Source organism: Marmota monax, unplaced genomic scaffold (genome assembly GCF_021218885.2).
Source record: "Marmota monax isolate L192 unplaced genomic scaffold, Marmota_monax_Labrador192_F-V1.1 WCK01_AAM20220418_F8-fsc00125, whole genome shotgun sequence".
NCBI classification, from domain to species: Eukaryota; Metazoa; Chordata; class Mammalia; order Rodentia; family Sciuridae; genus Marmota; species Marmota monax.
The window spans coordinates 4866244-4892908 of record NW_026695235.1 but is presented as its reverse complement, the minus strand read 5'-3'; the positions used below and the strand labels follow the sequence as shown (position 1 = coordinate 4892908).

The 26665-nt window shown below is 49.1% G+C and overlaps 1 protein-coding gene across 5 annotated transcripts in view; it reads left to right on the top strand.

Moving 5' to 3' along the window:
• The first annotated feature begins 1232 nt into the window (after positions 1-1232).
• The window catches only part of Runx1 (RUNX family transcription factor 1), a 228483-nt gene continuing 203050 nt past the window's right edge, over positions 1233-26665 (top strand). For 4 of the 5 annotated variants that reach the window (XM_046439090.2, XM_046439087.2, XM_046439089.2 and 1 more), the window contains exons 1-2: positions 1233-1367; positions 1575-1686. In XM_046439090.2, the coding sequence (XP_046295046.1) occupies positions 1629-1686 (58 nt within the window). In that variant the 5' untranslated portion in view covers positions 1233-1367; positions 1575-1628. Of the gene's footprint in view, positions 1368-1574; positions 1687-26665 lie in introns of those variants that run through there. The other variant, XM_058577285.1, reaches the window with a different exon arrangement.

Below are 26665 nucleotides of genomic sequence, written 5' to 3'. Positions count from 1 at the left end.
AGAAATTAATTATGAAAGGAAAGTCGTTCTTCCTCCTGGAACGACAAAGAGAATGTGCTTTGTTTGTCAGCAGGTAAAACCAAGGGGTAGAAGAAGCACATAAATATATGTGAGCTGAATGGGTCACTCCCACCAGGATTGTCCTATTTTTTAGCTCCTCCAAACAAGCCTGGCTTCCTAAGGCAGAAGATGAACTGTGTGATGTTCCCTGGGCAGCCCCATGAGGAGGGGCAGTCTCAAGGGGCTCAAAGTGGAGTGGGACCTGCAGGTGCGAATTAGCCTATTGATCTGAGCTGAACTTGAACAATGAGCAAGGTCTGCCGTAGTCAGACCTCGACTGGGGGGAAAACAGACAGTTACAGAAGAACCACTGTTTCATCCCAGAATGCAGACATTCTTCCTTTGTTTTCCTGTAGCTTCCTACTTGGTGTGTGAGTGTGGGTGTAGATGTGGCTGCTAAGAGCTGCTATGATTTATCTCTTCACTTGAAGAAATGCGGGAGTAAAACCACAACATGTTGTTGTTGTTGTTCTGCGGTGTTCAGGATTGAACCCAGGGACTCATGCATGCTAGGCAAGCACTCTACCACTGAGCTACAGCCCCAGCCCCAAACCACATAATTTGGGTTTTATTAAAATCATCTTTTCATTTCAAAATTAAAATGCTTTCCTTTTTTTCAGGCTTTAAAGTAGCAGTAAGTTGCTAGCCCCTTTTAGGGGGTCAGACTCTCACCAAAACATTTCCTTTTATTTATTTTTCCCTTTTATAGTTTCACTTATGCCATTATAGTCTTTACCAAGGACTGAACTCTCTCCCGGAGCTAATGCCCAGCATTTCAGATGATGGCAGCCACATCCTGTCTAAGCAGCAGCTTGATGCCAGCATTGAATTACTATTGAATAAGCAGCAATGAAATCTTTATCAAAATAATCAGTTGTTCCAAAAACCACAAATAAGAACATCAGGAGCCGAGCTATACTAAATCAGCAAAGAGCATGGAGATATAATAAGAGACTGAGTCACTTTTTTACATTCCCTCTCTTGCAAACTGCACTCGACTATTTTCTTACCCAGCCTGGGGGAGGGCAGGTGGAGAGAAGGAGGGACATTGCTCAGAAAGTTAAAAAAAAAAAAAAAAATTGACATCACTTAAGTCACATGATTGGCAAGAACCAATTAACATGAGCTGTGGAAAGGGGAACAGTTAAATTTGTAATTTGGGTTGTGTGAAAACTTCTTTGGGCCTCATAAACAACCACAGAACCACAAGTTGGGTAGGCTGGCAGTGTCAGAAGTCTGAGCCCGGCATAGTGGTCAGCAGGCAGGACGAATCACACTGAATGCAAACCACAGGGTTTCGCAGAGTGGTGAGCATCCTCAACCCACAGCCAAAGCGGCGCTTTTTTTCCCCCCTTCTTAATCTTTAACAATTTGAATATTTGTTTTCGCGAAGGTACATTTTTCATAGGGCTTGGGGAGTCCCAGTGGTGTGGAGGGGGAGGAAAAAGAGATGCAAGGAGCCATGGGCAGAGGTGAGGTTGAAACAGTGACCTTTCTTGGTTTTCGCTCTTAAGGTAAATCATTGAATCCCCTGCCTTCAGAAGAGGGTACATTTTCAGAAGGAAGCGATGGCTTCAGACAGCATATTTGAGTCATTTCCTTCGTACCCACAGTGCTTCATGAGAGGTGAGTACCCGCTGGTCTTTTAATATCTACTTTTGCTCAGCTCTGCGTGTAAGGAAATGGCAGCCTGTTGGACCTCGGTGCAGATGCACCTCGGAGCCGGCGGTTCTCTGTCGGTGGGGTGGGAGGAATTCAGACCGAGGCGTGTGATTACCAGGCTATTGGATTACTTATTCACCAGAAGGCAGCTCTTCAGAAATGTTTGAAGAAATGCTTAGTTAAGCTGTTGAAGTGTTCGGTCAGTGTGTGAGAGCTGTCAAGTGCGGGGAAGTTGTGATGTTCTTGCTTAAAGTCCTAGAGATTAGGAGGCTTGACGAAGCTCCCTGGCTTTTGGTGGCGGTTCCCATGTGGGGTGGAATGAGTCTGTCTGAGTTATGCTTAACTCAGCTTGCTGTGTGGCCCAGGCTGCAGCCTGCCCCGGGGCTCAGCAGGCACGTGTACTGAGCCGGCTGGGAGGGCTGGAGCCAGTGTGGGCTGGAGGAGGCTGATGGATACGCCTTCAACCACGGCCATTGTGGCAGCTCTGCTGTCCCCAAAAGCAGAGCCCAGGAACCTCCGGGCTGATGTGCTTAGGTTAAACCATCAGATTGGGGTTATGCTGTGTTTTCCCTTGTAGCCTCATTGCAAAGAGGCAACCAGTGTCTTTCAAGAGAGGAAGAAGGCAAGTTGTCGCCTATGAGGTCTCTGTCAAAAAGAGCAATGAGGACGTCTCCTAAGTCAAGCATTCTCGCAGCTAAAATCGTTAGACTGCGTGCTTACAAAGAGGCTCAGTTAGTGTGCAAAACCTGTCTGCATTTTTTGTACCCAGTATCTTAAAGTATGCAAAGCTGGGGTTGAGCCATGAGTGGCTGTGTGTGCATATGTGTGTACTGTGTATCTTTAGTGGTAAAAGAAGGCTATGCTTAGACAAAAATAATGCCGTAAAAATGTCACGAAGGCTTCACAGTGTGTCAAGGCACACACTTTGACCGATGTTCAGTGTGGCTTGATGGTTTGGCAGAGCCCGGGTGGAGTGGGATGGGATGGGGGAATAATTAATTTTCTGGCTACAAACTCTCAAGCACACCCAAACAGTATCTGTGACTCATTATTTATTCATACAGTCAAGTGTGCAGGGGAATGCAGAGGGTTTGCCAGCCACTGTGTCACCACAAATGCCATTGTGAATGCCACAGAGCTTCTGTGCTTCCGGGTCCCTGAAATTTAAAAACTTGGCAGAGCTGTGCGCGTGCGCGTGCGCGTCCGCGTGTTCCTGTGAGTGTGCGCGCAGTGGGGTGATGGGGAGGATAGAGGGAGAAGGGAGGAAAGCAAGTCATTAACTGATTCCAACCTTCAAATTAAAAGGTTTTCAAGTGCTCCTTTCCTGGCAGCTGAGGAAATGTAGTGAAGTTGAATCATGCGGACTCGAGTGAGTCACACGCCTTGCAGAGTCGTGCTGCGGGCACAGCAGACACCGGGCCCTGGTGCAAAGCTGCGATCTGCCCCCTCGCTGCATTTCCTCTGGGCTGCTAACAGGCAAAGGAAGCAATATTTGTAGAATAACAGAAAAGAGATCTTCCTGCGTTTACTCCGCTTTCAGTACCCCCTCCAAACATTTATTGTTTCCTATTTTATCAACTCAGGAAAGCAGATTCAGGAAATTTTTGAACATTCCCTTGGGCGGTAAGGTTGGCGGGCAGCCTGTAGTGCTGGCTCTTAGAGCTGTTCTTACTGTCCCAACAGCAAAGATAATTAGGGGACATGGTGACCTTTGCAGACACCAGGAAATAGGAGGAGCCCAGTCCCAGCTGAGCCTCAGGACTGCTGTGCCCCTGGAGAGCCACCCCAACCACCCGACTTGAGGAACAAGGGCCAGCCAGCTTTCGAGGGGCCACCCCCGGCAGCGCAGGGCTCAGAAGGGCTCATCTGTGAAGGTCTTTGTCCTTCCCCCTGGCTAAAAGAACCTGGGGTTGGAATCTCTAACCTGATAATATAATATGGAGATTTAGTTTCTGGGGGTCCAGTGAAATTGTGGCTGCTTCCTGGTTAATTTCATCTCAATGATCCATCAATACAAGAATACAAGGGTGTTAATTGTCCAGATTCACTGTCCACACCACTCACCGAGGCAGAGAGGTGGCAAATTTCATTTTCTCTCTCCGTCTCTCTCTCTCTCTCTCTCTCTCTCTCTCTCTCTCTCTCTTTCTTTCTTTCTTTTGGTAGCGTTTAGACACCACCTTAGCCTCAGATGCTAGAAGTAACCCTCTCCCCTCTAGTGAATTGTTCTCCCCCACAGTTCTCCCTGTTCCCACAGCCTGGCCACCGGCAGTGCCCCGTGCGGTCACTTCTCCTCCTGTAATTTATAGCCTGTGTTCCCTCCCAGCGGCAACTGAGAGCCGGCCCAGCGTCTTGTTTTCTTCCTGGGATGGTCCTTTATCAGTCCCCGCAATTCTCACAGGAGGAAACTCGTAACTCATTTTTAGCCAGATACCCATGTGGAAATGGGGGGAAAGAGAGATGTGGGACCCAGCAAACCATTGTTCCCTTCCTCGTGAGAGTCAGGCCAGCGTCTGAGACACTGGCACGCGAAATGAGTGTGGTCTACCACAGAGAGTGCAGCTCTTCTCTATCACACCACACCAGGTCCTCACTTGGTTTGCTTAGGAAAGAAGATAAGATGCTATTGAGATTCCCTGGAATGGTCACGTGTGGTTTGTAACATAAAATTCTTGCAGAACCCCAACTTTGATCCCCTAGAAAGGGGTGATGTATTGGCCCAAAGGGCTGCGGTAGGTGTGGAGAGGAAAAGCCCCAGCACATACATATTTTTGCAAGATGCCTCAGGTACCCTGGTTCTTAGAAGTGGCTTAGTGGTCTATGCAAAGTCTGAATGCCGAGGTGCCTCTGAGTTCCTAGAACCACAGGTAGAAATCTCAGCAACACTACTTGTCGCTTGCTTCTGGGTGACTCCAGTCTTCTGGGGCCTTTCAAAGGGGACTGTAGAATATGAGATCTAGCGTGTGCAACCCGCTGCTTCATGGGCACCAGTTTGCCACTGTTTTAAAAAGTGTATATCTATCCAAACACTTCTTCTAGCCCAACTGAAGACTTTAAAAAGCCATGGATTAAACCGGCCATGGCATCGGCCACCGTGTGAAATCTGTGTTGGTCAGTTCAGGCTGCCAGATCAAAATACCACAGACTCAGTGGTGTGAATGACAGAAATGTGTTCCTCCTGGTTCTGGAGGCCAGACATCTGAGGTGAAGGTGTTGGCAGGGTTGGTTTTTCCTGAGGTCTCTCTCCTTGCCTTGTGGGTAGCGGTCTCCTCCCTGTCCACGAATGGCTGTTCCTGGGTATGTCTTTGTCCTGATCTCCTCCTAAAGGGATATCAGGAACATTGGATTCAGGCCTACACCAATATCTCAGTCTATCTAAAGGTCCAAATATTCACCTTCTGAGGGACTGGGGATTGGGATTTCAACCTGTGAATGCCGGGTAGGGGGATTGGGATGCACCGTAGTCCCTAATGGTGTGTATCAGGAAGTCCCACGCTCCTGACCTGTAGGACTCTGTGGTACAAGGATCCTGGCTGCTCTCCAGGCTGTTGAAGAATCAGGTCTCCTGAGATAGAGTTTCAGATCTAAAACTGCCCAGGCATTTTGAAACTATTTTTTTAAATGTGAAAAAAAATACTATCTAAATATCACATTTGTACCATTTGCTATTTAATTCATTTGCACACTGAGAAAATTTTGAGAACAACAAAATGGCAATTTTGAGATGCTTCAGTTTTGTCTTGTTTTGGTAGCAGAGCATTAGACCCAGGGGTCCTCAACCACTGAGCCACATCTCCAGCCCATTTTGTTTTTATTTTGAGACAGGGTCTTGTTGAGTGAGATGCTTACATTTTAAAAGGGCAAAAACCTGCAGCAGGGAGATTTTTCTGTCTTATGGACATAGGTGTGGAAGGTGTGCTTAAAAGTGATGTAGTCCCTTACAGGGGCAGCAAGGCCGGCCTCGTGCTGGGACAGAGGAGGACTTATAGCCCGTGCACACACACAGGCCTTCATAGAGAGGTGGGGCCTGGCTGGGTGTTTAAGAGCAGTCCCTATTAGAAGGGCACAGACAGGGAGTCTGAAAGTGGGGCGTGTTCGGGGACACCGTGGGGCCTATTCCTTCTTGTCTCTCCTGGCTTTGGTCAAATAGCATACAGAGCTTCTCTATTGAGCCTCAGTTTCCTCATCTGCAAATTGAGGACAGTTGCAATGCCTATCAACAAAAAGCAGCACTGCAGACTCCATTAAATAACCCGTGGCAAGTGGGTGGCCCAGTCACGCCGAGCAGGCAGTTAGGAGTTAATGATGGCTACTTATCGAAGCTACTCAGTTCCCTAAAATGGCAATTACTTGGTCAACTTCTGTCTGCTCTAGGAGAAAACGCTCCCCGCAGGACTTGGCAGAGAAGATGGGGAGGGTAGAGCAGGGAAAGGGTAGTCTAGGCTGGGGGTCCAGCCTTGGCCCAGGTAGAACTATAGGACCCCATATGGGGCATGGGAGGCCCTGAGCTCATGGGCCCATCTGATGGTCTGATGATCCTTTGTCAGTGGCCATAAAGAGGCCAGAAAAAGAGCAAGAGCCCTTTGTGGAATTCCACTTCGCAGGGCGAGCTTTTAAAGACAGAGGCTAATTGGGACACCTTGCAACACAGTCTTGGGTCTGAACACACAGGGACAGTAGAGGTGGTTCCCCTGGCTGGGAGTTCTGGGTAGCTTTGTTTTCTGGAAGGTTCTGCTGAAGGAAACAACCATTTGCCTGTTGAGCCACGTGCAGTTTCTCCAGGGCTCTGAAGCTGGCCATTTCCTCCCTTCTCGGCGACATTTGTCTTCGTGCCCTTTGTCAAAGCTCAGAGACAAAGCAGCTTTGGCTTTGGGTCTGGTTGGGGCGGGTGGGGAGGCCCACACAGGAAACTCATGCACATTTTCAGTTTCTCAGGTAACTTCCCAGTGACCTAGATGAGTCAATAAATGTCTTTGTCTCGTTTGAGTTCTGCAAAAGGGGCTAATAGTGTTCTCAGCCAGCTTGCCTCAGAGTCACCAAGTTCCTGTTCAAAATCTTTGACTACCTTAATCATAAAACACATCACCAATCTTTTTAGTTTAACACCACGAAGCAATTTTTATGTCTTCTTCTTCTTTTTTTTTTTTTTTTTTTTTGGTTAGGAAAACTTATCCTGCCCTTTTGCACATGGAAGTCAGATTCCAACATTCACTATTTTTTTCCCCAAAATTTTATTCTTTAGAGAAATCTGCAGAAGCAGTTCTGTTGCCCAAATAGACACTAAAATCTGCAAGCACTTTCCCTGGTGCCACCAATCCCTTTCTTTTTCTTTTCCTTTCTTCTTCTTTTTTTTGGGGGGGGGCGGGGGCTACATGTAATAATATCAATTCAAACCAAGGTTATGTGTTTTCTGGACCTCTTCCCCAACCTCCTGCAGAGAAACATAACTGTGGTGTCCTTGAGTGGTAGAAAGGGAGCATTTCCTCTGAGACCTTTGCAGACCATGGACAAGATCAGGAGTGCTGTAAGAAGATGGGGGAGGCTCGTGATCACAGGGTTCAAAACCTCAGGTCCCCTTGACCTCTGGCAAGATGAGCTCACACACACCCAGATGTGGCCCAGGCTCCACTCTGTTGGACAGACATACTCTCATCCTCTCTTGGCTTCCTGGATCTTTCTCTCTCCCCTACCTTTCTCCTTCGTCTCTCTCCTCCTGATCACATTGAATGATACTGGAGGAACTAAGATGGGGAAATCAGTGAGTCCTGTATCTGAAACCTCAGCAAATGATGCACTTTATTACAACAACAGAAAGAGAGTGAAGCTCTTGCTTGGGTTTATCTGTGAGAACTGTGTTCACCTACGCATAAAGGAGAAGCTGGCCACAGTGGTCTGGCAGGTGGCGCTGGTCTGTGTGTAGAGAGATGGTCATCGGCCAGCAACCCAGAGCTGCTACAGAGGAATGCAGGATGCCTCTGCTTTTGGTTCCACTATTTGAACCAGGGCAAGATGGTCCCTCACAAGATCTGTCCAGGAGGGAAGGAGCGGGGAGACCTCTAGCTCTTCTCCTTGTGGGGCCTGGTCTTTTCATTCGAGAAAGGAAGCCTCCATATCATGTAGGCAAGAACTGTTGTCACAAGCCTCTGGCTGGAAATGGCCTAGGACAGTGGAATTGTCACTTTCTGCCCACAGAGTAGAGAAGAGCTGAGAGGTAGGAGGATGGGATTGGAACTGAGTGAGGCTGTTTAGCATCCACTGTACCCGGCACCAAAGACCCTTGTTGTGCAGGCTGTTCCTTCCCATTACATCTTGTAGGGTTTGTTGTCCGTGCCCGGGGTGTGCTGGAAATAGAGCCAGCCCCGAGTATCCAGGGCTTCCTCATCCACAGATTCAACAAACTGCAGGTGGAAGGTATTCAGGGAAGGACACTGTGTCTGCCCTGAACATGGACCCACTTTCCCTTTTCATTAGTCCCTAAACAACACAGTATAACAAGCCTGTGTCCGTGGCACTTACCTGGTGTTAGGTATGACAAGTAATCCAGGGTGCGTTAAATGTGGGGAAGACGCGCACAGGTTATAGCCAACACTCTGCCATGTTATATAATGGACTTTGGTCTCCACAGAGGTTCCTGGAAGGTCCTCCACCCTCCCAGGACACCCAGGGTGTCAGGTTTTGTAAATGAAGCATTGACACAGGGAGAGAGATTTGCATCCACACTCGGGAAGTAGACAGTAGTTACAAAGCGTGCGCAAACACTCACTTCTTCCTGAGTCCCTGGAATGGTAGATGGATGTGGGGGGTTGGTATTTATTCTTGGCTAATTGCAAGCAAAACAGTAGGAAATAGGGTGGGGCAGGGCAGAGAGCAGGCTTAATGGGAGACAAGGTCAGATCAATTTTCAATGCCAAAGCCCAGAATCATACTTGCTCACCATCGTGAGCAAAAGGAACACAGCCCCATTTCTCCCAGAACGGAGCTCATCAGAGCTGCCACACCTGGCTCGAATAGATGGCAATGATTCCTTTTTTTCTCTCTCTCTCTTTCTCATTCTTTTTAAATTCTCAAAACTCCATCACCCAAAACCCTAATCTCTTTGCAGATACGTGTGTGTGTGCGCGCGCATGCCGGGAACTGCAGCCAGAGCCTCACACATGCTAGGCAAGTGCTCTCCCACTGAGCTACACTGCCAACCCTCTACGGAATTTCTTGAGTGAAACTTTCCTTCAAATGATCCGCCTTAGGTTTACCTAAATGTGTTCTTATCTTTCATAGAAATCCGAAAGGCAGATAACTGCTGTCTATCTAGGAGATTTCATGCTGATCTCTGCTTCGTATTGCTGCAAGACACACATTACTTTTGCCTTGTAACTACTGTCTACTTCCTGAGTGTGGATGCAAATCTGTCTCCCTGAGTCAATGCTTCCTTTGCAAAACCTGAGAAAAAGGAAAGAAAGTCCTTATTCAGGTTTTTTCCTTGCGATAGGAAATAACACAGACCTTCCATTTTGTGAGATCGGTGTTCACTCAGAGGATTGTGGGTCTTGTACGCAGAGCTATCCCTTGGCTTCATGCTCCTCACTGTCTATTTTTAGATGGACTTCTTTTTAAACAGACATTAGAGGGGCTCCAAAGGAAGCATTTGGGGAGTCACCAAAAATAGAAATCTCAGTTTCGTAGTCGGGATTGCTCAGCGCTCTGCTGATTTCAAGACTGACGCCTCTTTGTGTGCATGTGAAGCCCGTGTTAAATTGATTCTAAGTCCGGGCTCCACATACCACGTCTGGAAGCCACATCCGCTGGGAGAGAGAAATAGGCACTTCTCACATTCTGCCGAGTTTCTGCTTTCCCTGGTTTGTCCACCGTCCAGCTTGTGCTCCTGGTCTTTGGGTGTTCCCTGTGAACACCGATTCCTCAAAAGAATCTCTTCTGGTCTTAGATGGAGAACGCATTGACCGAATGTGAGCGATCCATCGATTATAGCCTGGGGGCAATGCCACAGAGCAGCCTCGGTCTCCTCTCCTCAGAGGTCTTGGTGGCACTCACATGCTGCTGAAATGGACAAGATTTTGCAGACTGGGTGCTTCATTATTTGTAGACCCTGAAGGAAGGTCTAGAAAATATTGCAGTAGTCGAATTGCCAGATAGGGGTGTCTTCAAGAGAGCAAATGAAAGGACACTGAACCCAGCACATGTCACACAGACCACATTCCATCGGGGTAAGTTGTACCAGGGGAGGCAAAAGATGACATCAAAGAAGCTGTCTCCTTGCTCACTTCCTTTTCCTATGCAAATTGTGTACGGCGAGGAGCCTTCAATGTTTTTTATTCCTATAGCCTCAGAAGGTGCAGAGAAGAACGCAGTTTAGCTGAAATGCCTTGGTCCACATGTTGTCTTCCCTGGGAGCACTTTCAACACCACCTCAGCATGCGGCACTTTCTTACACAGCTTCTGTTGCACTCTGAACCCCACACACGAAGCCCCCATCACACACCACCTGCAGGCCGCGCCTGTGGGGTTCCCTAACACTCATAGTGAGCTTGACACTAACCCGCTTTGAAAGTGTATAATTTATCAGATCTGAGGCCACATGCAAGGGTCCAGAGGAACCCCAAGGAGGGACAAGGTGGTTACGTCTTCAGAGGTTGGCTCTTAGCTCAGCCCTCTTCCTAGTGTGGCAGGAATAGTGAAAATGAAATTGTGTAGACATCGCAGGTAGGAACAGGAATTCAGGCTGCTCTTTTATTGTTGTTGGATCCGCTGCTTATAGAGATCAAAAGAGTGATTGCCCTCAAAGTCCCAGAGGAAAGAAATGTTAGCAACCTTTAACAAATATTAGGACTGTGAAGGGTGTGGGACCGCATAAAAACTCAGACATGCCAACAAAGGAAATTTTGTTCAACTGTCAATCACCCCACATCATTACTGCATTTGAAAAAAGAAAAAAAAACTTTACCTTCCATATGCTTTTCCTGGGTAATATTCAAAACAAAGACACAAAGACATAATTGTGTGACAGAGGTAGATGAATCTGTTTAAAACACAATGAACTAGGACACATGTGAGCATTTTCCCCATATGATGGTGCTTTGTAAGTTTTATGTTTTGTGTATAGTGTTGTGTACAGTAGTTTTATATAGTTTTGGTGAGGATCTGAAATTATATAGCTGTAGATATACAGCTATTATATGTAACTGTTTTTTTTTTTTCCAAGACTTTTAGAAAGAAAGAGAAATATTTGAATGGAGTAATTTTAAAACACTCTGACCTTAGGGTCTCAGAAAGATTCACTTGTCCAAGGTCCCACAGTCGGTCAATGCCTGAGTCAGAACCAAAAACCAGGTCTCCTTAGCTTCTGCCCACAGAATTTTGCAGCTACTGGACCAATGGGGCTGATTCCATCTGGGAGTCCAAATAATTAGCAGACACCAAAATCCTCTTGGTTTCCTCTGCCTCCCTGGACCCCATACCCCTGCAGACAAAGTGAGACTGTGAAGTGGGCGGCGTGTGAGGAGCCTTAAGTCCTGAGCACCTTCCTTAGGCTGCATGAGGAAGGCAGTTGTTCCCAAAGGCCCTCCACTTTGCTGGAGCCCTTTGTACGTTTCTCCCACAAACCCAGCAGCCCCTTCACCACCACAGCCCACCCCCGGGGCCAAGTCATGGTTCACTGGGTTGGTGTGGGTGAGCGTCCATGGTGAAATCCAAATGAGCAGAATGCAAATGGGCATGTCCATGCAGAAGGGATGTGTTCCACCAACTGCCAGGCCCCAGCCAGACAGGGAGGGCCTCTGGAAAGTGAGAGGAAGTCACTGCTGCCCAAACTTGAGTGCAAGAATCAGTGTCCTCACAGCACTGCTGATGAGAAGCTCATACACTCAGAAGTGGCCTCTCTCTGGAAAAACAAAGTGCCTCCCCCAACATGGGGTGGGGGGCATCATTCAAAATGTGCATGCTTTGGGGAATCTCCTGGAACTTCGCCCCAGGACGCACTGCCTCAGGCAGAGCTCTGTCCAGGCAGCAGGAATTGCTGAACGTGGGCCTCCTGCAGCCTCCCCCAGCCTCCTCCGGCTCCTGATTGTGCCACAGATGAGGAGAAGCTGGTGAGCATGCTCCACGACCCGGGCAGTTAGTTCCTTACCAATTACAGGCCTGCGTGCTGCACTGGTGTGATTACAGCGTCTGCATTATAAAACACATCCTCAGATGGAAATTAGAAAGAGATTTATAAGCTTCAAACAGAACTTGTGATTCTGCTCAGCCCTCCATGGTCACCCAATTTGAATCAGAAAATCCCCAGAGGCCTACAAATACTGTGTCTCTGTTCCGAAGGACTCAGCCTCTCTCTTCCCCCAGAGGCAACAATCCAGAAGGATCTGCAAGGAGTTGTGCTTCCTGTTTTCTTTTTCTTTCTTTCTTTTTTGTTTTATACAATGACATATATTTTTAATTGTCAGATTCACAAGCTTCAGAGGAAACCAAGATTTTGGAAATGTGTGATGTTAGCAATAAAAGCATCTTTCTGTTTCCCTTTTTCCTCTGTGGTGTGAATGTACCACAGTTTGTTTAACCAAATCACCTGTGGAAGAACATCTAGGCTGTTTCCAGTTTGGGGCTATTAATAAATAAAGCTGCTAAAATTATTCACATATAAATTTTTGTGTGAACATAAATTCTCGTTCCCTGGGATCAGTGCCAGGCGGTGCGGTAGCAGGGTCATACAGTAGTTGCCTGTTTGGTTTTTTTTAAGAAAATACTGAGCTGCCTCCAGTGACTCCGCCCGCGGACGTTCACACCACCAGTGCAGGAGGGACACAGTTTCTCTGCTTTTTCACCAGCCTCTGTGGTCGCCAGATCTTCTTCTAAGTGCTTTTATTAGTGCATTATAGTTATTCCTAATAACAGGGTTTATTCTGACATAATCGTGGATGCATGGGATTTAATTTGCTCCGTATCGGCCCCAGTGCCTCCTCTTTCCCTCCCCTCCTCCCTCTCCCTGTTCCCCTTCTTCTGTTCGACGGGTCTTTGTACTTATTTAATTTTTATTTAGTGTTTTGTAGCTGTGCGTAAAGTGGAATTCACTGTCGTATATTCTTAGGTGTACCTAGCGTAGTTTTGTCAAGTTCAGGGAACGGTGTTCTCTCCCACAAGTTGTCTCTGGGGGAGACTGGGAGGGGGACAGGCCTGAGCAGCAGAGAGGCAGAGTGGGGGGCTTTGGAATCAGGTGGCTTCTGTCTCATCTGTCTGATGTGAACTTGAACTACTGACTCAGCCTCACGGAGCCCCAGCTTCCCTGCTGGTAAAGAAGCGGTAATGACCTCCACTTTGAGGATTTGAGGTGACATGTATGAAACTCTGGACACACAGAGAAACTCAAAAAGTAAAAGGCAACATGGAAAAATGCCACCAAGGGCATTTGTGTGCTCTTCGAATGAGCCACCTGTGAGAAAGACCATGGGGTCTGCTTCCCTCATCACGCACCAGTGCAGCATGGTCCCAGGGCTCCTGGGCAGGGGGTCGACCCACACTTACCAGAACTGGTCATAGTAGCAGCTGGTGTTTATTGAGCACATACTACATGCCAGGCACCTGCCTATGCCAAGCCTTTTCTTGCAGATGAAACCCTTGCCCAGCCCTGTAAGCAGGACTCTCATGATGGATACCTCCTGATGGAGGGACGGGGCTTACAGAAGAGAGAGAACCTTCCTGAGGGCAGGCTGCTGGGAAATGAAGGGGCCAGGTCCAAACAGAGGCATTTGTGCAGCAGAGCCGCTGTCTACCGTAGAGCAGCAGGTGGGAGTGAAAAGGATCTGTCTGACCCACAGAAGACGGGGCCGTGCCGAGTGAGGGGCAGGCCAAGGCCCGGGGTCATGGTGGGCACTGTGGGTGGCTGCAGGCCAGGGCACCCTTCACTGTCTTGGGCTGCATTTGTGGCTCTGGTTGCATTCGGGGGCTTTGGGTCTCCACCTTAGTGTCCAGGCCTCCCCTGCCTGCTAGGTTCATCCCCGTGGCCTCCACACCACAGCTGCCTCCTGCCTGCCTCAAGATGCTGGGGGAGAAACCGTGGCCCAGTCTCCATCCCAACTAGTCCGTTGTTTCTGTTGTCAGCCTCCTCGGTGTCAGTCAGGAGGGAGACTAGGTCCCATATGCCAGGCACTTCCCACAAGAAGCTCCCAGGATCAGGGTCCACCCTGTACTTGCACCACCTTAAGAGAAAACGCCCCCTTAAATTCTGTGTCCCGGTGCATCTCTTGTCCCACCCTAGTGGAGGCCCAGGGACCCAGAGGAACACACACAATGATCCAGCCAGTAGCCAGGGGCCTCCCATCTGAGCCTCTCCTTCAGGAGGCAGGGAGGCCCTGGGAGCCAGCACCTTCGTGACCTTGACTCTGACCTTGACCTTGGCCAGGGTTGGCCGTGAGGCTCCCACGCAACACTGTGCATCCAGTCCTTGCTGTGGTTGGAAATTCTACCCAGAAGCAGCTGAGGTAGCTGAGACAGCAAGAAGTGGCCCAGTCCCTCCTGTAGACTGGGCCCTCCCTGCTCTGGTGCTAGGTGGCCCTACTGGTGGACTTCACCATCAGTCTCTCTTTCTCCAGAAACATTTGTCATTTTAAAAGTGCACGCCACCAGTCTCCTGCACCGTTGCAGATCCTTCTTTCCCGTAGTGGGTTTGAGGTTTCATTTTTTTTTCCCTTTTCAACCTGTATCTGTAGAAAAGGCATTTCCCATCGGACTGTTCTGTAGCCAGTTACCATAGAGTCATCGAAAGTTCCTTCCCTTCTTCCTCGGGACACGCTGCGGGTGGGTAGGCAGTGCAATAATTAACGCCCCCCTTCCCAGAGCCAGCTCCTGGGCAGCCACGGAAAGTCCGTACAAATGCAGGAGCCGCGCCAGCCTCTAATTGTTGCTATGCAAACAGCTTAATAGGAGCAAATTAAAATGTGCTCAAGCTAATTATGCTCTGCAATAAAAAATAATAATAATAATAAAGTAAAACAATGAAGCTCCTTGGAAAGGTCAGAGGAGCTGCTTTTCTCCTACAGGGTGTAGGATCCGCAGCGAATTGAACTCCCAGGAAGTAAACTCGAGACTGTATTTGGGACAACTTTGTGACTTAGGAAACGCCCTCGGGAGCTTCTTCATGCCTAGTTAGTGCTGCGCGTACCACCAGGACCCGGCCGGCCAAGCCTCTCTCCTTCCCTCTTCTGTGCTCCCTCCGGGTAGTGGCCTCCACTGTCCCCTTGGGTCAAGACCTAGGTCCTTTCTTGGATCTCAGTCCCCAGGTTCCACTGACAGCCCACAGCAGCATCCTCTGTGGCCCAGGTGTCCCCCGGTCTTGAGTGGCAGGTCTCACCTCCACCACACCAGTTTAGGACCAACAGAGGCAGCGGAGTCACCTCAGCCACCTCCTCTCGGCTGGCTCTCTGGGAAGCTGGACCCACACCCCAGGGGAGGGAGAGGGAGGCCAGGCAGCCCCAGCCTGTCCTTCCAGCAGCGCTGGGCCATTGGGGTTGGAGGGTGAAAGTCACACCGTAATCCAGGCACATGGTGACACAAATCATGAGAACAAGTAGCACTCACCAGGTGCTCCCCTGTCCCCAGTTGCTGCTCCCTTCGTCTTTCTCAATTAAAAGCCTTGTGAGAATCGCCATTCTGGCTGGAGCGAGAGGATCTCAGGGTAGTTTTAATTTGCATTTCTCTAATGGTTAGGGATGTTGAGCATCTTTTCATGTATTTGTTAGCCTGGTGGATGTCTTCTTCTGTGAAGTGCCTCTTGAGATCTTTTGCCCATTTTATTGATTGAGTTATTTGTTTTTTGGTGTCAAGTTTTTTAGTTCTTTGAATATCTTGGAGATTCCTGCTCTATCTGAGGTGCACGTGGCAAAGACTTTCTCCCATTATATAGCCTCTCTCTTCACATTCTTGATTAAATAATGGCAATTACCAAGAATACAAGTACAATAATCTGACAAGGGTGTGGGGGAAAAGTTCATTCAGTCGTTGCTGGTGGGATTGCAAATTGGTGCAACCACTCTGGAAAGCAGTATGGAGATTCCTCAGAAAACTTGGAATGGAACCACCATTTGACCCAGTTATCGTGTTCCTTAGTATATACCCAAAGGACTTAAAATCAGCATACTATGGTGACAGAGCCACATCAGTGTTCATAACAGCTCAATTCACAATAGCTAAGCTATGGAACCAACCTAGAGGCCCTTCAACAGATGAACTGATAAAAAAAAATGTGGTAAATATACACAATGAATATTACTCAGCCACAAAGAAGAATGAAATGATGGCATTTGCAGGTAAATGGATGGAGCTGGAGACTATCATGCTAAGTGAAATAAGCCAATCCCAACAAACCAAAGGCTGAATGTTCTCTCTGATATGTGGATGCTAACACACAGTAAGGCAGCGGGGAGTAGAAGTTCGTTGGATTAGTCAAGAGGAATGAAGGGAAGGGAAGGAGGATGGGGATAGGAAAGACAGTAGAGTGAATGGACATCACTTCCTATGCTCCTATAAATGTGACCAGTGTCGCTCCATATCACGTCCAACCACGAGACTGGACCCTAATTAGAATGTCCTACTCCCGGTGTGTATGAGTGTCACAATGCACTCCACTGTCCTGCACATCTAAAAAGAACAGCAAAACAAGAGCCTGGTGGGAGCGGGAGGGCTGAGGTCCGGGAGGGATGCGGGTTCACCCACGAGGCGCTGGGTTCCATCCCCAGCACCAGGACATGAGGCCTACGATACAGGTGCAGATTCGCTGCCACTGGATAAAACCAAAAAGGAAAATAGAGCAGAGAGAGTTACAAAAGCCACACGGCTTGTCGGGAGGGAGGCGACTCTCAGGGCTCTGGTGGGGCCTCTCTGCGACCCGCAGCCAGGGACAGGGCTTCAGGTGCAGCCTGTGGGGTCACAGCGTCTGGCACCCAGAGGCCGCTCCTGCCTGGCCCTGCTGAGCCACCTGGGGCAGATGCCCACCCCTCTCTGTCCCGGCCTTTCCTCCTCTGTACAGTGTGATGGTGACAGTGGTGACCTCCTAGGATCTTTATAAGCCCTGAATTAGAAATGCACAGGAAGCTGGGATGGCCACGCTATCTAGTTCACAGACACTGTCACCCTGGGCTTTTCCTCTCCACTCCGGTTTACTTTTCAATTACAAACCGTGTCCCTCCATGTTCCCATTTTATGTTTTTCACACAACACAAAACCCGAGTCTAACAGTGAGCCCCGCGTCTGCCCTTCCAGGGACTGCAGAGGGTCACTAATGCATTTTTGCAGCCTGTGACATTTTACCCCCGCAGCACATCACTGACATTTGGCACGAGGCTCGGTGTGACAGAAAGAGCCCTGGGCTGAGCCGAGCCTCCTCTCTGGCCGCACGTGCCTCTGTGCCGGGACCTTCCTCGCCCACAGCCCACCCTGCAGGAGACAGCGGTGGCCGGGACAGTGGGCGGTTACGCTCGAGGCCAACAGCGTCAGGCAGGCTGAGCTGGCCCTCGGTTGACCCTGGAGGGTCTCCAGCTGTAGCTGTTTGGATCAGGTTGTCCTTTGTGGGGGGGGGGGGTCTGTCCTGTGCGTGGCAGGCTGTTAAGCAGCTTCCCTGTCCCACCCACCAGATGCCATTAGCAAACCCCCTGTCCCCAGCAAGTTGTGATTCTCCCAGCGTCACCCAGTGAGCCCCGAGGGATACAATCTGGAGTGGGAGAACCAAAGAGCCCCCGAAAAGCCTTCAGAGCCAATACGCTGTCGTGACTTCCCATTTACTGACCCACCAAGCAGAGGAAATGGCGTGTGGGGTTTGGAGCCTCCTCAACACAGGGGCATCCTGCAGCCTAACCTAACCCCTGCTCCAGCCCACCCTGGTCCATCAAGCCGGCGGTCAGTGAGCAAGGCACGGAATCAGGGCAGCCAACTCATCTCCCGTAGCTAAGGGCAGAGGGGGAAGGTGACCGTGACCCAAACAGCTAGTCAAGAACTGACCCGGGGGAGCACCTTCCAGAGGAAGCCAGGACGGCTACCTCGAGTTTTACCCGTTTTCCCAGGGCAAAGGGAGGAACGTGAGGTCCCATGCTGCTCCATTACGATTCAGAAGAAAGTGACCACCCGCAGGAGGTGAGGATGGAAAGTGTTCACTATGAGCTGCACCCTGTCCTGAGCGACGGGGGCGCTCGGCCACCAAGCTGTGCACGTTGTCAAGACGTGGACTTCTAGAGAGTGACCAAGGGAACTCCGGCTCTTTGGAATAAACTTAAAATGGGACATCTCCATCTTTAATGACTGATGTCATGGGGACAGGATGGGGACTCAGTGACCAAGGAGACCTGGACTCTTTTTAAACTGGGTTTGAAGTGCACAGGGCCATAGTTCTGATGCTGTGGTGCCTAACTTTGAGAACCTCCTTTTCCTTCTCTTTTCCTCGTGGAGATCATCTCCCACAAGGATTTTTTTTGAACATGAGAGAGAAGTAACTGAGAGTAGCAGGCAGTGATAGACTTCAAGGATCTACAGATGGTAGACTTAGTCAAAAGGTCCAGAAACCCCAGAGCACGTTGGATTTCATTTTTCTACACTGTATGTTCGAGTCCCCTCTGGGGGGTCGCTGCTCCGTGCTCCTCTGAATGTCTTGCGTTCCCTCCACAGTTCCTGGTAGCAGAGTCCCTGAAGCCGCGTGACAGGGCTGCTGCTCGGTCCAGCAAAGGCACTGAGCAGGTTCTGAAAGCTGAGGCCTGTGTCTGCACAAGGTGTTGGGAGAGCCCAGAGTGTGCCCCCGGCCACCCTGTCCCCGTCACAGACCTGGCACACACACACTCCATTTGCCTTCGCTCCCTCATGCAGCTGGACTGCCAAAGTGACACTACAGGAGCAAGTGTTCTGGGGCGTCCATTGGGAGCTCGGGCCAAGGGCCACGTTCTCCGTCAGGCTCAAGTTTATTCAGTGCATACATCAACTGAGGCACCCCCCAAACAGGAGGCGGGCTCCCAGAGACTGAGCACCTGAGAGAGTCCCACGTCTCACTTATGTCTTTAGTTACAGAACCTGGCAGGGTGCGAGCACTCGACAAACGTTGGAAGGGTAAAAAAAAAAAATGGATGGGTGGATGGGTGAGTGGGTGGATGATGGGGGATGAATGATGAATGGACAGGTGGTTGGATGGATGGAGAGGTGGCTGGCTGGATGGGTGGACAGATGGAGGGAGATGCAGGATAAATGATGGACAGGTGGTTGGATGGATGGATGGTTGGATGGAGCCTCACCAGCCACTTGTTTACTGCTGGGGCATAAAAACCCCACGGCGTATGATCAGAAGAGGTCAGGGTCATCCCCCGCCGTCAGCACACAACGACAGTAGGAAGCCACGGGCTGGGGCCTCCATGCAGACTGGGTTCCACCCTCCCCTCCTGTGAGCACTGAGCAGCTCTGTGCAGAGGTGTTGGAACAGGGAGGAGAAGCAGGCATGAGACGGGTTCAACTTCTGTCCACGGCTGCCAGGCCAAAAGTCCTGTGGGTGTCCCTCAGGGAGGCGGGGCACGTCTGTAAGAAGCAGGAGAGAAACACCACAGTCCAGGGACCTCTTTCTGCTCCGATGGGTTTGTGCTGTAAATCGAGCCCCTATGAGGAAAGTAGATGTCCATGGCCCGAGAGCCTGATCACACGATAGTGAGATTTGGTCCGTTCCACACTGGCTGCTCTAAGAATGGATCAAAGACAATAGGATGCTGCGCGGTTGTGTGGTCTGTCCCTCTGGACATCAACCCACTGTGCCCACCACCCTTTTCCTGTATCTCTCAATTTAGGGGAAAATTCCCTTCAGTGAGGTGTTGGACAAGTGGTGCTGAATCTGCCTCTTCCTCTTCCATCCTGTGATGGTCAAACAGTTGTGGTATCTGGTCATTCCTCAAAGCCCCTGGGTACCTGTCACTCTACCAGGCCCGTCCATCTGTCATCCAGAAGCTCCCACCTCTGCCCACATACACAGCTAAGATTCTGTCAGTGCTGACTCTCTTTGTTCCATTCAGGAATGTTCTTTAGCGGGCCCTCCACCCAAATAAATGCCTTATTTAAAATATTTTATTGGTGAATAAAATTGTATATATTTATGGTATACCAACATTTTTAGACTGACCGCTTCTTAGATTCCACATTTGAGAGCATGGAATATTTGTGTATGTTTGGCTTATTTTATTTAATATAATGTTCTCCCGGTTCATCTATGAAAGGATTTATTTTTTGCAAATGAAAGGATTTATTTTTTGCAAATGAAAGGATTTATTTTTCTGGATTGTATAGTATTCCATTGTATTGATACGCCACATTTGCTTTATTCAGCAATCTGTTGATGCACACGTAGGCTGACTCCTTATCTTGGCTCTTATGAATAATGCTGTAATCAATGGGGAGTGCACACATCTCTTCAATATAGTGATTTCATTTCATTTCTTTTGGGGATACATATATATATGATTACTAGGTTATATGGTGATTCTATTTTTAGTTTTATGAGGAACTCCCCTACCGTTTTTCAAATGTATCTACTAACTTATGTTCACCAACAGTGTGCAAGAGTTCCCTTTTGTCTAATGTCACTGCCAGCTCTTGTTCTCTTTGGGCTTTTTGGTAACATGTCTCTTAACAGGTGTGAAGTCATCTCTTGGGTTCAGTTTGCATTTCTCTGGTGATCACTGATGCTGAGCCTTTTTTTATACTTACATCCATTTGTGGGTCTTTGAGAAATATTCTTCCAGGTCTTTGCTTGTGATTTAGTCAGGCTACTTGTTTTCTTACTATTGAGTTGTCTGAGCTCCTTGTATTTTTTAGATATATAATTTCCAAATATTTTCTTCCATTCTGCATGTTGCCTCTTCATTCTGTTGATTGCTTACTTTGCTTTGCAGAAGATTTCAGTTTGATGTCATCCTATGCGTCTATTTTCACTTTTGTTCTTTTGTATTTCCAGGATCATATCCAAAAATCTTTACTGAGACCAATATCAAGCTTTCCCCCTAGATTTTCTTCTAGAAGTTTTACAGTTTGGGGTTTTACGGTTTTAATCCAGTCGTAGTTGATTTCATCCCTTCTAACTGTTGCAATGTTTGTGTTCTTCCTTAAGATCTGGTCCCCTCGTTCCTTCTCTAGCGGGCCTACTTGTTCTGTGTGTTTTTTCGTTTATTGATATCATATTTATCTTGCCAGAGTATTTGTTCTAATTACTTTTCTTCTCCACAAATGTCAACCTAGAACATTTTATACCAGTGCTGTGTAACTGGGGGAAGGAGTGGAGCGGCGAGATTTGTCCATTTCTAGAGATGCTTAAAGGTTGATGTGGCTGAGCTAGGGAGGCTGTACTAGCAACTAATAGGCGGAGGCCAAAGACGCTACCAGCCACAGTGCACCGCACAGGACAGCCCCACGGCAAAGACCCTCCAGGCCCGAGATGTGAACAGTGACGAGGTGCAGAGGTCCAACCTCGTCCTATCAATCAGTAGGAACACATTACTTTCCCTGGAAAGTCGGTTAGGAGCACCCAATGTGCGCCAGTCTCCCTCGGGTGGTCTCTGTGCATATGTCCCTGAACCACTGGATGCCTGAGCAGCCCATGCTGTGACAATGACATTGTCCAAGATGACCTAGAAGCTCAGAGCCCAGGGAACAAAAATCTTGAAACTCAGTGTGGCCAAGAATGAGAACCGAGGCTGCACAGCAAATGATACTGAGCTCAGATCAAAGCAAGCTTATTAATACACTCCGGATCTTTGCATCTGCCCGGCTGCGTGTAATACACTGAGAGTTCCTCTAGCTTGGAGGTGAGCTTTTGAGCTGACCACCAACCAGACAGAAAGCGAGGAGGAAGCCAGCCAGACCTGAAGAGGAAGAGCCGTCCGTGAAGAGAAGCCACCACAGACCTGGCTTGGGAGGGTGAGGGTGAAGAATAGACACCCGCCATTTGGTTCACAGACTTGGTGATCTAGGTTTCAAGCAGAACTTAAAAGGAGCCCCCTCCCCAGTTCACACAGCCCCCTCCCCTTTCCCCACGCCCTCTGTGTCTTTTGTACCCATGGGATCCGATTCTCATGGAACTCCCATTTTTCTTCCCAGCTTGTGTGTGTCTGCTAACCTCTGTGAGCCATTTGCTACTGAAGGGTCCCAGTGGCCATGACAGCATGTATTTTAATGGCCCAAAATACATGAGATTGAGCTGCATGAACAACCTTCAAGGAACTCACCAGTTAGTTGGGGGAGAAAAACCCAAGCTCAGGGGCCGTAGGGAACAGGGAGTGCGCTCAGCAGCATGTCACTTGTCCCAAAGCAGCCACAGTCCAGGAAAGTCGCCGATTGTTATAGGAGAAGCTGTGAACTGAGAAGGGTTCAAAGAGGAAGATGGGAGTCATCTTATACCAGGGCCAGGGAGGATGCGGATGAGAGGCTGGAGGGATGCTCGAGGGCAGTGGAGCAGCCGCAGCAGCCCACAGGGAAGGGTAGAACTGAATACCCAATCCAAGGGCTGGACCCGAACCTGTAGACCACTGTGCAGTGTCCCTTAACACCTGCCCTGGGAAACCATGAGTCAGGGCGGAGAGCAAGAATTTGCATTTATCAACCCTGCCTCCCCGGGGGTCTTCCACATTAGATTCTGTATCAGGAAGTCTTTGACTGATTTTGAAGAAGTCTAACTAGAATCTTCATGCAACTTCAGGCCTGAGCAAAATTCAGCAGAACCTGGTTCTGTACCTGAGGGCACTGCCTCTGGCAGGACCCAGGCGGTCTCGACAGTGAGGCCTCCCTGTGATTTTGCATACAAGGGGTGGGCTTCCAGCCAGATTTCTTAGTGATTAGAGGTGAGTAGAAAACGCACATTTTGAAGTGCGTGCCACAGGATCCTAGAGCAGGCTGGAGATTAACTATGGGCTCCAAATTCTGTGCCATTACGTCGAACGATCCAGCTTCTGCAAACTGTGGACCTGCGGCGGCTCCAAAGGCAAAATGCCTAGAGCCTGACAGGGGGGCGGGGGTGGGTGGGTGTTTTGGGGGCGTGTTTTTATTTCTTTTGTCACATGCTACCCCCCCCCCCACCATCTCGCGGCTCAGAACCCCGATCCAGGCACCTGAATCTCGGAGGTGTACCCGCCGGGGATTTTTAAACCCCTCCACGGTTCAAATTTCCCTTGCTTCTGGAACACGAAGGAATCGCGTTGAACCAGAGTCCGGGGAATCAAGGCGCCCCACCCCCACCCCCTACACCTGTGCCCACCCATGAGCCTTTCCTCCAAGGCGGCTCTCCCAGAGAGTGCGCATCAGCCTGGCCTGGGAACTGAGCGGGGCCTCTGCCTGGAGCGCCCAAGGGATCTGCAGGCGCCTTGGAGTTTCGGGAGCCCATCCTGTCCTGGGGGCTCTGCCTGCAGAGGCGGGCAGCGGGTCGTCCCCGCGGGGCTGCGCAGGCTGGCCGCTCCCCCCGGGCTCCGGGCTGCACCTGCAGGCTTCTCACTTCTCTGGGAAGCTTCTTGCTGGCCCTGGGGTGGGGCCGCACTACCCCTGTTCTCTCCGAGAGCCCGGGATGCTGACAGCCTCCGAGGGAGGCATCCTGTTTGTCGAAAAATAAAGCGGCAGTTAAAGCAGGGTTGCGAGAGCGAGAAAACCGCAGGCCTGCGCGCCGCTGATAAGGGCGGGCGGCAGCTTTTGCAGAAGTTCCGCCGCTGCAGCGCGCAGCGCGCCCGGCCCGCGCCACCGCCTCCTTTCCTGTCCCCGCCGCTCGCGTCCCCGCCACCGTTTCTGGCTGTTGCAGTGCGCGTCGCTCTTTCAGTTACTTGGCCCATTGTTTTTTCTAAAGGATGCCCCCGGCTAGGAGAGATGGACCGACCGATGACTTCCCTGGGCGGATGCTGGCAGCGCGTGGACCCCGGAATGAGCCGAAATTTACGAGCTGTCACGAAAATGACGGTTTAGGGGGTGCAGAGGTGGCTGGTTCTGCACTCCGTTATGTGGGGCTTGGAGCTGGTTTTATAAAGAAACGCACACATCGTGCGCACAGAGACCAGAAGTGCACACGAGGCCTCAGTTGCCAAACTCTGGAGGAAAAGGGACCCCCAACTCCCATATCCAGATTTCCCCCCTTCTTGGAGTAGGTTGACTGACCTGCCGTGAATAACTCATTGCCAGTCTTCCCTTTTGAGGGGTATTAAGAACTCTTTCCCCGTTTGCCTGTTATCAGATAAGCGAGGAGATGAGAAGTCAGCGGGTAACCACAGGTGAGACCACAAATTCGCTGGAAACCGAACAACTTGACCCTCCGAGGCAAAGGGTGTAGTTGAGAATTAACCTGAAAATAGTTTCTCCCAGGCTGAAAAACTCAGTGCTCTCAGATGAGGAAGACGGCACTTCTCTGAGCATTGAAAAGAACAAACACCATAAAGAGGGATTTTTGTGTCACAGGAAAGGCTCCTGTGGAGGTTGATGGAGAGTCTTGCAAGAACCCACCGCTGTGCCACCGCGGGAAGGAGTCCCCATCATCACAGGGCCCCGGCAGTCCTTCTAGCTATCCCACTAGAGTTTCATATTTGCTTCTGTTGTTCCCCTTGGTCCAAAACCCAAGGGTAAAGACAGTGTGCACACCTTCATGAATCTTCCAGGTTCTATTATATTGGCCCAAATATTCAAAAAAGATCTGTGTATTTCAGCAGGTCAGGTCTGCACTGTAGATGTATGAGTTCAACATTATGTGGATGGAAAGGAGTAAAATCTCAGGCCAGAGGATGATTCATTCTCGGAGAAGGAGGGGGGATGAGCCAGGGCTGGCCTGGGCCAGCTATGAAGTGTAAGGTGTCCAATCTACTGGGGGAACTTGGGGGTCTCCTGAGCTGGCGTGGGGCGTGGAGAGCCCAGAGGGAGTCTGCGATGGTGCCCCTGTGGGGTGGGGGTGGGGAGCACGGGGAGAGCTTAGAAGCTGATGCCTGGGGAGTCCCAGTCTTCATAGAAAAGCCCTAAATGGACTTTCTCCTTTCCAAGCCATCATTAACAAATGAATTGAAAGGTGCCTAAGTTGTGAGTAGAAAATACTAAACTGACTGTAAAGATACATTTCAGAACTTTTGCATCTGTAACTGTAGTCTTCCAAGTAGTCCCGGGGGGCGTGCAGCAGGGCACCCCTTGCAACAGTGTCATTATGACTTTCAACCTCTTTGGATCTGCTCCTTGGAAATGATGTTGGGAGTCAGTTTGTTGGTTAACCAGGTAAAGTTTCTTGTCTGGGTCTTAAGTGGTTTCTGGTTGTTTCTAAAGATGCAATCCATCACTATCTCCCAGACACTGTGGCTCTTCCGTAGAATATGCTCCGAGCTGTGAATTCCAGCTGGACACTGAGAAGTCCACCATCACAGAGAAGAGTGTGGAGCTGCAAGGTGCTAAGATTAAGAGGCCACATCACCCACCTAGAGCTGTGCACCTGTGTGCTTAGAAAGTCACTACAACTGATCACACGGAAAAAACAACCCTGCAGCCTGGTGCTGTGTCGATTTTGTAAGGTGGTCCTGCATCCAAGACCCCCCAGGGGGTGCCTGAAACCAAGGAGAGCACTGAACTCTGTAACTCATTGCCTTCTGCATCTTAATTAACCCTTGCAGGGCTGTAACTTTTTCAATTTGAGGTGTGACAGTTAAATAGCATGATTTTTTCCCCCTTTCTTCACAACTTCACAAATAGATTCAGTCTTACTATAAGGACTGCGTTTTTTTCTTTCCTTATTAAGTAAAGAATTTTCACCTCAGTTAAAGGAAGCACTTTCTGGTTTCTCTTTGGCTTATTTGAATTGCCAACACCACTACTGCCTGTGCTTTGGGGCCATTATTAAGGAAAGTAAGGATCACTTGTACACAGGCACTGCAATACCACAATTGTGGATCCGCAAACCGAGGGGGCTACTAAGCAACTAATGGGTGGGTAGTGTATACCGTGTGGATACTCTGGACAAAGGATTGATTCACATTCCAGGGACCGAGTAGGATGGCATGAGATATTACCAGGCTTCTCAGAATGGTTTGCAGTTTAAAGCTTATGAATTTTTTATTTCAGGAATTTTCCATATATTTTCAGACTCAGTTGACCTTAGTTAAGTGGAATCCCAGAAAGCAAAATCACAGGAAAGCAGGAACACTACGAAGTAGTACTTTTAGGGCAGAAACTTAATTATATAACTGAAATTCACTATTTGAGAAGTTAAAGGAATGAGATGCAGAAAGTCAATTAAAATTCTGTGACATCTTTTGGAGAATGCTCATAGATCCACTTTTACCACAGACATGCTCTGATTTTGAATAGCAGGCAGGAAAGTACATTGGATTGTACAGGGTATGGGCTAGGCTGCTGTAAGAGATTACAAATTATTGGGCTCACACACAAGATAGAAGTGTGTTTCTCCTATAGACATCTCAGGAAGTTGGCATGGCACCTCACAATCACAAGGAACCAGGCCTCTTCTACATTGATGGGCTCCCTTCTGTAACACCTGGCTCCTGTCTCATGGCTCAAAAATGGCTGCTCCATCTCCCAACAACACATCCCTATTTCAGCCAGCAGAAAGGGAGAATGTGGAAGAGGAACACCTACTGTTTCCCTTTAAGAATAGGATCTCAAACTTAGCACACAATGCCACTTACAACCCACTGACCCTAACCTAAACAAACATGGAGACACTTAGCTGTAAGGGAGGCTGAGAAATGTCATCTGCTGCTGGGTGGCCAAGTGTCAGGCTAAACTTGTTCATTTATATTTATTTAATATAGTTCATATATTTATAAATGGTATACATGTAGCATACTATTATAAATAGATAAACTATATTAACTTAGGGTGTAAACTATGTAAATAAAATATGCAGCAACTTGACATCATATGTGATAAATTATGTTCAACTTTATATTTTGGCCAAAGTAGCAGCCTGCAC